Raw genomic sequence first — 11,187 nt, forward strand, 5'->3', positions numbered from 1 at the left:
CTAGGAGCCCAGGCAAAGGGAAGATCCACATTGACCCCTAAAAACCTCTCTGACCCGGGTAGGTGGGTGCTCTGGACATGCAGGGAGCTGTCCTGGTGGCCCTGTGACTTGGGATGTGTGAAGGGGTCTCTTGTTACCAAGAGCTGAGAAGCAACACCCAGAGCTGGGTGCTGTGGGAGATGTTTTTGGTGGTCTGTGGCTTTGCTCTGCAGCAGGGCACTGCCAGTTCTGCTTTACAGAGAGCAGGGGCTGTGGGCATTTCAGGGGTGTTTGGGGTGCTCCTGAGTCCTCCAAGCCAAGCAGATGTTTTGCTGATGGAATTAATCAATATCTCAACCCAACAGAGGAACCTCACAAGCCAGGGACCAAGGAGAAACGTAAAAAGGCAGCTTCCTTCCAAACAGTGTCGCAGCTGCACAAGGTAAGAGCCAGCCCCCCACGCAAGGCCATGAGGGAAGTGTGCTCCGTGTGTCCCAGCATCGGTCCCACCTCCCCGCCAAGACTGGGGTATCTCTCGCACATGAGCTCCTGGGGCCTGAAGGACCACCAAGGCTCCTGAAGGATCAGCACTAGGCAAAAGCTCCTAACACTCTCTTGTCCCTGGGCAAACGGCCTGCACCTGGCAGAGTCCCAGCCCTGTCCCCATGCTGCTAGGGAAGGACACGAGGCTCCAGGCTGGGAGAGTGATGGCTCCCTTTGAGTTGGGGCTTTGCTGCTTCTGCCTGCGTGATGCTTGCGCTGCTCGGCAGCTCCTTCGCCTTTGAGAGAGCGGCAGTTAAGACTTGTAGTGATGTTTAGATAATGTATTACATGAACATCACTTTAAGTCTGTGCTACTTCTCTCCTCATTCTTGTCGGCGGAAAGGACAGCCTTTGGGCAGAAGAAAATGGAGGAGGATGTTACAGGTCTCTGAGCAGGCAGCTCTCTGCTGTCCTGCCCAGGGAGGTGACCTGAGCTGTTTTACAACTCAGGATAACACACACCCCTGTTCCCATGCTCACCACAGGAGTTATTTGTCCACCCTAGAGCTTAAGCAACTGGAGAACAGCACAGAGGGATGTGTGAGCCCAAAGCTGTGTCCTGCCACGACAGCCTTGTGGTGACAGGGTGCTCAAAGAGGGCAGCACTTGTGTCACAGTCCCTGTTCAGGGAAATGTGTGACTTTCTTCCTCCTGGACAAGTCACAGGCCTTGGGGAAAGGTGTCTGCAGTGAGAAGTTGCCCCATGACCACAGGGAGCTGGTCCTGGACAGGCTGAGCCTGTCTGAGCAGGGGAAGGCCACCTGCAAAGATCAAGGGTGCAGATGCCTTTCCCACAAGAAAAGGCAGGGCTATGTTGTGGCTTGAGCCCTGCCTTGGAGGGAAATGAGGCCCAGGATGGATCAGCAGAGCCCTGTGTCATGGCTGAGGGGTGTGGGCAGCACTGTGGAGGTGCAGGGAAAACCTCATGAGATGAGGAGCACAGCCCATCTGGATGCCAGCACTAGGTTTGCAGGGTCCTGAGCACCAGCATAGCTGTATACCAGGAATATGCTCAGTCCTGTGTCCCTAGCTGTCCCCTGCAGCAAAACTCTACCCACAAATACTTGGGAAGCATCTGGCTCCTCTCTGGCATGGCAAAACCTGCAGGTGCCATTTGGCATGTCTGCCAGCCCAGTCCCCCTGCCATCACTCCATCCCTGGCAGAAGGGAGTGGTCCTGCTACAGGGCTGGGGGTGTCCCCTTTGGCAGGATGGCCCAGAGAGCAGCCAAGCAGGAGGAAATTTCCCCTTTCTCCTGAAGAGTGGTAAGGGGCTCTCAGTGTCTGCTCTCTCCCTGCCTGAAGGGGGAAGGGGCTGGAGAGAAGTGGTGTAGGAGAGCCGGGCTGTCACCTCATGCCTCATCCCCCATGTCTACTCTACAGGAGAATCTCAACAAGCTGATGACCAACCTGCGCTCCACTCAGCCCCACTTTGTCCGCTGCATCATCCCCAACGAGACAAAGACCCCAGGTATCCATGGACAGGGACAGCACCCTGGCAGTGCCCTTGGGTGACTTCCACCTGTGGGAGCTGGCAGGGACTCTTGCACCCACCTTCTTCCTGACCCTTTTCTTGCAGCGGTTCTGCTGCCACTGAGACCTGGCCACATCTCAGTGTGAAAGCCCCTGTGACCCGTGCCAGTCTCCTCTACTGGGGAGAATGAGTTTTGCCAGGCTCCCATTTTGGCTGTGCGTTGATGTTTGGGCTGCCCTGCACTTGTGTTATACAGCAGGCACTGATGAGCCTTTTGGGCTGACTTCCACCATCCAAGGCCCAGGCTGCAGCATTGGTGGTGCTCGGCATAGGCCTGCAGGACAGGATGAGACCTGTGCTCAAAACCATGGGCTGTTTGCAGGGTTCAGGCCCATGCTCTGTTTCCCCTGTCCTCTTGGGGTGAGTGTCTGCTCCATCTTTGCTCTCATCCACAGGAGCCATGGATGCATTCCTGGTGCTGCACCAGCTGCGGTGTAACGGTGTCCTTGAAGGTATCCGCATCTGCCGCAAGGGATTCCCCAACAGGATCCTCTACGCTGACTTCAAGCAGCGGTAACTCTCTCTTCTTCCTTGCCCAGCGACCTACGCATGTTCTGAGGGGAGACAGACCTGCTGTGGCTCTGACCTGCTCCCTAGCTTGTTCAGGGCTGCTCCAAAGCACCACAACACACCCAGTGCATGTGCAGTTTGGGGAGCTCTGCTGCTGGCTCTGTGGTGCCAGACATGGATAGTTTGGTGCCAGGCGTGATGAGACAGCAGGGCTGGTGGTGTCTGAGATGCTGAATGCAGGGCTGCTCTGGGTGGGTGGTGGCAAGGCTCAGGTCCTCTGATCACGGCTCAGATTTCTCTCTGCCCTTGGGATCTTTACCCCATCCACCCTGCTTGGCCTGGGCCTGACCAGGCATGATGAGGCCAGTGGCGTCCTCCTGCCCAGTCTTCCTTGTGTTCAGGACTGGGATCTGTCAGGGTTCCCTGGTGCCTGCTCTGCAGAAGAGCCCATATTGCACCCTGGAGCTCCTGGTTCATACATGGTTCCAGTCTGTGCTGCAGCGGCATGCTTCCAGGGGGAACTGGCATGACTGGGGCACAGGGATGATGATGATGGAGCCATCAAATCTGTGCTGAGGTTCTCTTGCATGTCCTCCCTCTGCTTTATCCCTGCAGCTACCGTATCCTGAATCCAGCAGCTATTCCCGATGACAAGTTTGTGGACAGCAGAAAGGCCACAGAGAAGCTGCTGAGCTCCCTGGAACTGGACCACTCACAGTACAAGTTTGGTCACACCAAGGTGAGACCAGGCAGCTGGTCCTTGGGAGGGAGACGTTGCCTCTCCTGTCTCTCTGCAATCCCAGTTTGTGCTCTGTGCCCAGCTTGCTCTCTGCCTGGCCACAGCCCTGCTGAAGCCCTGCGCTCTGCAGGTTGCATGTGGCCCTTGAAGGGATTGAGGAGGGCAGAAAAAGGTGCAGGCTGGGCAGAAACAGGTCTGAGCAGAAGGTCACTGGGGAATGCGATATGCGCAGGGCAGGGAGATCTGGTGCCCAGCTGTGCCTTGTGTGGGTGCACCTCCAACCAGTGCAGAGCGTGGGTGTGTGCCCATGCAGGGAGGGCACCCAAACCTGCTGTGTGTGGCCCTCACTGCTCTGAGCATCTCTGCTTTGGGGCACACGTAGCCTAGGTTTGCCCGACAGGTTATGTTACCCCTGAGCCCTCTGTCCTCTCGGCTGTTGACTCAGTTCTGACTCTCTTCCCTGCAGGTGTTTTTCAAGGCTGGTTTGCTGGGCTTGCTGGAAGAGATGCGAGATGAGCGTCTGGCCAAGATTCTGACCATGCTGCAGGCCAGAATCCGTGGGCATCTCATGCGCATTGAGTATCAGAAGATCATCAGCAGGAGGTAGGGTTGTAGGGGGAGTGAAGAGGCAAAATTTTGCGTGTCTCCTTGTTCCTTCTGTGCATTTCAGCAGGTTTGACCTGTGGGTCTTGCCTATGGCTGGTAGTGGTTGAGTATGGCCCCATCCTGAAGGGGTGGAAGCAGAGCTGTAAGAGGTCTGGCATGGGCCTGGTGGGAAGGGTCAGTGTATCTAGGTGGGGGGAGCCTTTGGTTGCCACTGGAAGATTTAGAGGGGTGCAGAGTGAAGAGACCTGAGAGCCAGGCCACACCACCCGCCCCACTAGGGCCATTCTGGTGTGCACACAATGCATGTTCATTCAGCATACTGCCATTGGTCCAGCTGGTGGAGAACACAGCCGTGTCCAGGCCTGCAAAAGCCAGGTCTCTGGTGCAGTGAAGATGGGACATGGGGAACCTACACCCACAATGATGCTGTGCTTGTATCCCTCCAGGGAAGCCCTCTATACCATCCAATGGAACATCCGGGCCTTCAATGCCGTCAAGAACTGGTCCTGGATGAAGCTGTTCTTTAAGATCAAGCCTTTACTCAAGTCTGCTCAGACTGAGAAGGAAATGTCCAACTTGAAGGAGGAGTTCCAGAAGCTGAAGGAGGCTCTGGAGAAGTCTGAGGCTAAGAGGAAGGAGCTGGAAGAGAAGCAGGTCTCCATGATCCAAGAGAAGAATGACCTGGCTCTCCAGCTGCAGGCAGTGAGTGCCTCACCCTCTCTCTGGAAGTGTAAAGATAGTGCACAGTCCACTGTAGAAGAAGGAGCAGGGTGTGCTAGATCCCTCCTTCAGCCTCTTGCAGTTCTGAGACACTGCCACAATCTGTTTGAAATGCAATGTTAGGTCTGGTGCAAACCTGAACCAATGTCCCAGACTTGCCATCTCAGGGCTGCCACGGGGATCCATGGTCCCCTGGCTCTGGAAAGGGTGATCTCACAAGGGGGTGGCAGGGATGGCAATTTCTGCTCACCAGACTGCAGCTAATCTGTGCCGTTTCTGTGCCACAAAGTGTCAGTCCAGTGTTTCCTTCCTCTGCAAAGCTTTAGTTGCTGTTAGCTCTTTGGCCCTGGTTAGAGCTAGTGGTTGTCCCACGGCCCTTGAAAATGGGCAGTGAGTGGAGCTGTCTTTTTTGTACACCTGAGCACCTTGGGCTTGCTCTGCCCCTTCCACAAGGAGAGCTTCAGCTCTGGGCGAGGACAGCATGGCTGAGAGCCTGCTGGTGTGCTCCTGGGGCAGTGGGTGAGCACTGGTTCTCCTCTGCCTGTCCCAGGAGCAAGACAACCTGGCAGATGCAGAGGAGCGCTGCGACCTGCTGATCAAGTCCAAGATCCAGCTGGAGGCCAAGGTGAAGGAGCTGACAGAGCGTCTGGAGGATGAGGAGGAGATGAACTCAGACCTCACCGCCAAGAAACGCAAGCTGGAGGATGAGTGTGCAGAGCTGAAGAAGGACATCGATGACCTCGAGATCACTCTGGCCAAGGTGGAGAAGGAGAAGCATGCCACAGAGAACAAGGTAACCAACCCTCCCTGCAGAGTACAGCCTCACTGGCCTGGGGCCTCCGTGCTCGTGGAGCACCAAAGAGAAATGTCAGGGACAAGCCTGCTGGTGCGTGGGAGCTGGGGCAAGGCAGAGCGCAGAGGGGTGTGGGAGAGGGCAGAACCCTCTGGTGTGCTGCCTCACTGCACAGGAGCGGTATGGGCAAGCGGTTCTGTGCAATGGCAAGTGATTTGGGGCATTGACAAACCACCTGGTGGCCAAGGGGAGAGGGGCTGGCTGCTGCTGGGGTGCTAAGCTGCTGTTGATCAGGACTCCTGCCTTTCGTGGGTCAGGCTGCTGTATTAGCTTTGCATACCCTCTCTGAGAAGATGGGCTCAATTTTTGACCTCACTGATCTAGGTTAAAAACCTGATTGAAGAGATGGCTGCTCTGGATGAGATCATTGCCAAGCTGACAAAAGAGAAGAAAGCACTGCAAGAGGCCCATCAGCAGGCCCTGGATGACCTGCAGGCTGAGGAAGACAAGGTCAACACACTGACCAAAGCCAAGGTCAAACTGGAGCAGCAAGTGGATGATGTGAGTCATAGACCAGTGAAGTCAGAGAAGTTTGAGTCACAACTCCAGGAGACCCAAAGGCTGTCCCTGAGTGGGATCTAGAGGGTGGGATCATTATCAGAACCCCATTTAATGTGTCCAGTTGATGCATAACGCCACTGACAAACTGCCCCTGAACCAAGAGGTTTGGTGTACCTCATGAAGAGCAGTCCTGGGCTGAGGGAATGGGACTGGAGACCACCTAGGAAACAGCTCTGGCTTTCAGGGCTGGGTAAAGTTCCCACAGCAATGGACATGGGGAAGGCTGGGGCTACAGGGAGTCTTTTCCCCCCCTAGCCTGTCTCCCTTCTTTCTCCAGCTGGAAAGCTCTCTTGAACAAGAAAAGAAAGTCCGCATGGACCTGGAAAGAGCAAAGAGGAAGCTTGAAGGAGACCTGAAGTTGACACAGGAGTCTGTAATGGATCTGGAGAATGACAAACAGCAGCTGGAGGAAAAACTCAAAAAGTGAGTGTGAGATATGTGCCTGGGCTGTATGCTTACTCTGCCAGGCCAGTGCCCACCTCTAAATCCAGCAGATGTGTGGCCTCTGCAGGGGCTGCTGGGCTGTGGCTTTGAGCACTGCTGGTGTGATCAGTCCAAGCAAAATGAGGGCTCAGTTCTCCTGGGCACTGTGCAGAGATGCTGAGGAGCTTGTCAGCTGCACAGACTAATAGATCAGGGAGCTATAGATCTTCCTCTGTACGGGGGGTTGGAAAGGAGGGACTTGCTTGGCAGGATCCTAACGCAGAGCTGTACTCCAAGTACAGACTTCATCACTTGTGACCCATCCTCGTCAGGGAACTGGAGAACAACACCTAGGGACCTTACAGGGAAAACCTCAGAGACAGGTTGTCTGCCAGTGTGGCCACTCCACCATCTCTCAGAGCAGTCCATGCGCTGCTTCTTACCCCTGCAGTCCCTTTCATGTGTGGGTTTGTTTGTTCTCTGGCCCTGGGTGTTACAGTACAGGGAATATTCTTCCTCTGGTTTCAGGAGCCAGAGGGACTTGACGGGACAGTGTTTGTCTGACCAGAGGCTCTGCCTTCTTTCTGTACAGGAAAGACTTTGAAATGAGTCAACTGAATTCAAGGATTGAAGATGGGCAAGTGACTGAAGCTCAGCTGCAGAAGAAGATCAAGGAGCTCCAGGTATGGTATGGTGGGAAGTACTGTTCTCACAGCTCAGGAGTCCGATCTTTCCATCAGATATAGTGTGCTGGGCAATCTGCATGGGCCAGTCCCTCTCTGGGCACAGGGGCATCTCCTTGGCAGAAGAGTGATGAAAAAAGCTGGCATTGTTAGCAGAAGCAAAGCCCTCTGCCAAAATGTGGTGGACTGAAAATTAAAGAATGGACTATTGAGGTGAATGCTAGCACCAGCATGAGGAACAGCTTCTAGGATGTAGTTCTCTGTCCAGACTAAAACCCTAAATCCAGTCCCCAAACTCTGAAGATCCAAATCTAGTGTGTTTGGTTTCTTCCTATTAGAGTCAGGCCCCCAGATTCAGTCTGTTTGCACTGAAAATAAGCTAGTATCAGCCTGGGTTCTGATGGCAGGGTGCAGAGAAGAGCAGGAGCTCTGCAAAACATGGTACCAAGGAGCACCAGGCATGTCTGCCTCTGAGAATCCCAAAACAGCCCAAACATTTGTTCTAGATGGGTGGCTTGTTGCTCCCCAGCATCAGAGGAGACACCTTGCTCCATTGCGGAGAGCAAAGATCATAAAATCATAGAATGGTTTGGGTTGGAAGGGACCTTAGAGATCATCTAGTTCCAGCCTAGTTCCAAAGATGATGGAGCTCTACCTGGTTCTTGGAGCATCTGCCTTACTCTGTCTCTGCCAGGCCCGCATTGAGGAGCTGGAGGAGGAGCTGGAGGCTGAGCGCGCTGCCAGAGCCAAGGTGGAGAAGCAGCGGGCAGAAGTGTCACGGGAGCTGGAGGAGCTGAGCGAGCGGCTGGAGGAGGCTGGTGGGGCGACGGCCACGCAGCTGGAGATGAACAAGAAGCGGGAAGCAGAATTCCTGAAGCTGCGGCGGGACTTGGAGGAGGCAACCCTGCAGCACGAGTCCACGGCGGCCGCCCTGCGGAAGAAGCACGCAGACAGCGTGGCAGAGCTGAGCGAGCAGATTGACAACCTGCAGCGCGTCAAGCAGAAGCTGGAGAAGGAGAAGAGCGAGATGAAGATGGAGGTGGATGACCTGTCATCCAACATTGAATACCTCACCAAGAACAAGGTGGGCATGGGTTCTGTATGGGGCAGGTTCATCTCTTCCGTGAACATCAGTGCGAGTGGTTGCAGTGTGTTCAGCACAGCCATGTCCATGGGATGTTGTCCTAGGGAGCTCTTCACCGTGGCCAAGTCCCTCTTTTTCACTAGCTTGTCCCTATGCCACTATGGCAGTGCTTGCAGGATGCTCTGCTTGTCCTAGTCAGGTCTGGAGGATCTGGGAAGACATCTCCTGGGAGGTTGACTGCAGAGAGCCGCTGTTAGCTTAGCAGAGACACGAGAGCTCTGGCAGGCTCCTGCACTCTGCCTGGTGTGACATGGGACTGGCTGAGCAGGGCAGCGAGGTCCCAGGGTGATGTGGTCATGGGGGTCCCTTCTGGGAGGATGGTGCTTGCTGGCCAGAGCTGGGTCTCAGCCAGGCTTTGCTTGGTGCCTGCAGGCCAGTGCCGAGAAGCTGTGCCGCACCTATGAGGACCAGCTGAGCGAGGCCAAGTCCAAAGTGGACGAGCTGCAGCGACAACTGACTGACGTGAGCACGCAGCGGGGCAGGCTGCAGACCGAGAACGGTAGGTGGGGGCAGCAGCCAGGGGACACGGGGCTGCTCTGGGGCTGGTCGGAATGGGGGAGTGGTGGTTCAGCCAGGCAGACTGTCCTGCTTCTCCCATGGACGTAGCAGGAGCTCCATCTGGAGTGGAGGGGAGTGGGATGTCTCCACTCAGGGCTTGCAGAGGTGCCGTACAGCTTGGCAAGGAGGAGGACCGCTGTGGTGATGCTGGCTGGACTAGGGGATGCGCTGTGGTCTCGGACATCAGGAGGGGGTTCCTAGCTGGTGTACTTTTGCTGCTTGCAGCTCTGTCCATGGGCCCCAGCCTACCTGGATGGGGGTACAGCTGGGGCTGTGGAGGTGCCCATGCATCTGAAGGCCCCAGGCTCTGGGGGAGTGAATGATAATCCAGATTGCAGCCCTTCAGCCCCAAAGTAGCTGTTTTGGCTCTGTTTGAATTCAGGGGAGCTGAGTCGGCTGCTAGAGGAGAAGGAGTCCTTCATCAACCAGCTGAGCCGTGGCAAGATGTCCTTCACACAGAACATCGAGGAGCTCAAGAGGCAGCTGGAGGAAGAGACCAAGGTGAGGGTTCAAGGGCATGGCTGAACTGAGTGACACAGGCCTTGGAATGGCATGCGTGTCCCACTGTGGCCCAGATTCTTGGACTGGGGAGGTGGGACATACCCTGCAACACAGGAGCTCCAAGGGCAGCTCTTAGCCTGGGAAAAAACGAAGTTCCCTCCCACTGCCCCCCATCGCGGCACCATGGCCCATGTCCTGGAGCCTGGGGCTGGCTGCTCCTCTGATACGCTCTCCCCTCCTCAGAGCAAGAACGCCCTGGCCCATGCCCTGCAAGCCTCCCGGCACGACTGTGACCTGTTGCGGGAGCAGTACGAGGAGGAGGTGGAGGCCAAGAGTGAGCTCCAGAGGAACTTGTCCAAGGCCAATGCAGAAGTGGCCCAGTGGAGAACCAAGTATGAGACAGATGCCATCCAGAGGACAGAGGAGCTGGAGGAAGCCAAGTAAGTCTTGTGGCAGAAGTCGCTTTGGGCTTTCCCGTACCCCAGGGTGAGACTGCACCCTCCTGCCCACATTTGAGGCTGTTTGGGCAGGCTGTGGCCTCCCCTCCTCGGAGCAGTGGGGTGGGATGACACTTGAGGGGAGCGCTCACCCCTCGCTGCCCTCGGCAGGAAGAAGCTGGCCATCCGGCTGCAGGAGGCAGAGGAGGCGGTGGAGGCTGCCCACGCTAAGTGCTCCTCGCTGGAAAAGACCAAGCACCGGCTGCAGACAGAGATTGAGGACCTCTCGGTGGACCTGGAGCGTGCCAACTCGGCCTGTGCTGCCCTGGACAAGAAGCAGCGCAACTTTGACAGGATCCTGGCCGAGTGGAAGCAGAAGTATGAAGAGACGCAGGCGGAGCTGGAGGCATCGCAGAAGGAGTCCCGCAGCCTGAGCACAGAGCTCTTCAAGCTCAAGAATGCCTACGAGGAGTCCCTGGACAACCTGGAGACCCTCAAGAGGGAGAACAAGAACCTGCAGGGTAGGACTGGGCTCCAGCTCTCCCCTGGGACTCTGCCCAGTCTCCTGTCCTCATGGGCAGCCTCTGGCTCCCCTGTCCTCAGCTGTGGGGTGGGACGGGGGTCCCTGGTAGGCAGGGAGCAGACCTTGGCTCAGCCAAGCCTGGCACATCCCTTGGAGGGATGGTAGCCCAGCTGGGACACTGGCACATGTCCTGTCCTCTTGCTGGGGGCATTTGGGGCAGATCAGCAGTGTCACTTGGCTCTTGTTTCCCAGTGGCGCCTGTTTTGCTGCTGAGGGTGCCCTGACTGTGGCATGACACGGGCTTGGGGGTGTTGCTCATGGACAAGCGGGTCTCCATGGGTCCCTAATGCCTCTCCCATGCCCCTGCCTTCACCCGGGCTGCAGAAATGTCCCCAAGCACAACCTCAGCTGCTCTCCATGGGGCTGGGGGACATAAGTCGAGCCTGGGCAGGGGGATGGGGAAGTCACTTGTGTGGGGCTGGCCCCATGAACCTGTTCCTGACTGAATGCCCTTCTGTCCCCGACAGAGGAAATTGCTGATCTGACCGATCAGATCAGTATGAGTGGCAAAACCATTCATGAGCTGGAGAAGCTGAAGAAAGCCCTGGAGAGTGAGAAGAGTGATATCCAGGCAGCTCTGGAGGAGGCCGAGGTGGGTCCCTGTTTCCCACTGATGCTCGCATGTGCCAGCTGCCCTCAGGAGCCCCTGGCCCACCCTGCAGCTCTGTTTGGGTGCTGCTGGAGCAGTGATCCCCACCGTGCTGGCAGAGTGACGGTGCTGAGCCGGGCTGCGACCCCTGGGCACCCCACTAGCACAGCGAGGCACGGGGGTGGCTCTGCCTGCCCTGCTCCCCAGAGCACTGGCTGGGGGGCCA

At 56.5% G+C, this 11,187-nt stretch overlaps 1 protein-coding gene across 1 annotated transcript in view; it reads left to right on the plus strand.

Annotated features, from left to right (window-relative positions):
- LOC104472160 (myosin-7B-like) overlaps window positions 1-11,187 on the plus strand; it is a gene marked incomplete at its 3' end in the record, with an annotated part of 21,659 nt that overhangs the window by 9,470 nt on the left and 1,002 nt on the right. Inside the window, exons 13-28 of the mRNA XM_010087727.1 lie at window positions 345-421; window positions 1,904-1,991; window positions 2,450-2,567; window positions 3,180-3,303; window positions 3,770-3,906; window positions 4,356-4,611; window positions 5,180-5,422; window positions 5,807-5,983; window positions 6,321-6,466; window positions 7,059-7,149; window positions 7,844-8,233; window positions 8,666-8,792; window positions 9,234-9,352; window positions 9,596-9,792; window positions 9,961-10,310; window positions 10,840-10,964. Coding sequence (XP_010086029.1) covers window positions 345-421; window positions 1,904-1,991; window positions 2,450-2,567; window positions 3,180-3,303; window positions 3,770-3,906; window positions 4,356-4,611; window positions 5,180-5,422; window positions 5,807-5,983; window positions 6,321-6,466; window positions 7,059-7,149; window positions 7,844-8,233; window positions 8,666-8,792; window positions 9,234-9,352; window positions 9,596-9,792; window positions 9,961-10,310; window positions 10,840-10,964 — 2,765 coding nt within the window. The remainder of the gene's footprint in view (window positions 1-344; window positions 422-1,903; window positions 1,992-2,449; window positions 2,568-3,179; window positions 3,304-3,769; window positions 3,907-4,355; window positions 4,612-5,179; window positions 5,423-5,806; window positions 5,984-6,320; window positions 6,467-7,058; window positions 7,150-7,843; window positions 8,234-8,665; window positions 8,793-9,233; window positions 9,353-9,595; window positions 9,793-9,960; window positions 10,311-10,839; window positions 10,965-11,187) is intronic.

The sequence above is a fragment of the Pterocles gutturalis genome, unplaced genomic scaffold (assembly GCF_000699245.1).
Source record: "Pterocles gutturalis isolate BGI_N339 unplaced genomic scaffold, ASM69924v1 scaffold26676, whole genome shotgun sequence".
Lineage (NCBI taxonomy): Eukaryota > Metazoa > Chordata > Aves > Pterocliformes > Pteroclidae > Pterocles > Pterocles gutturalis.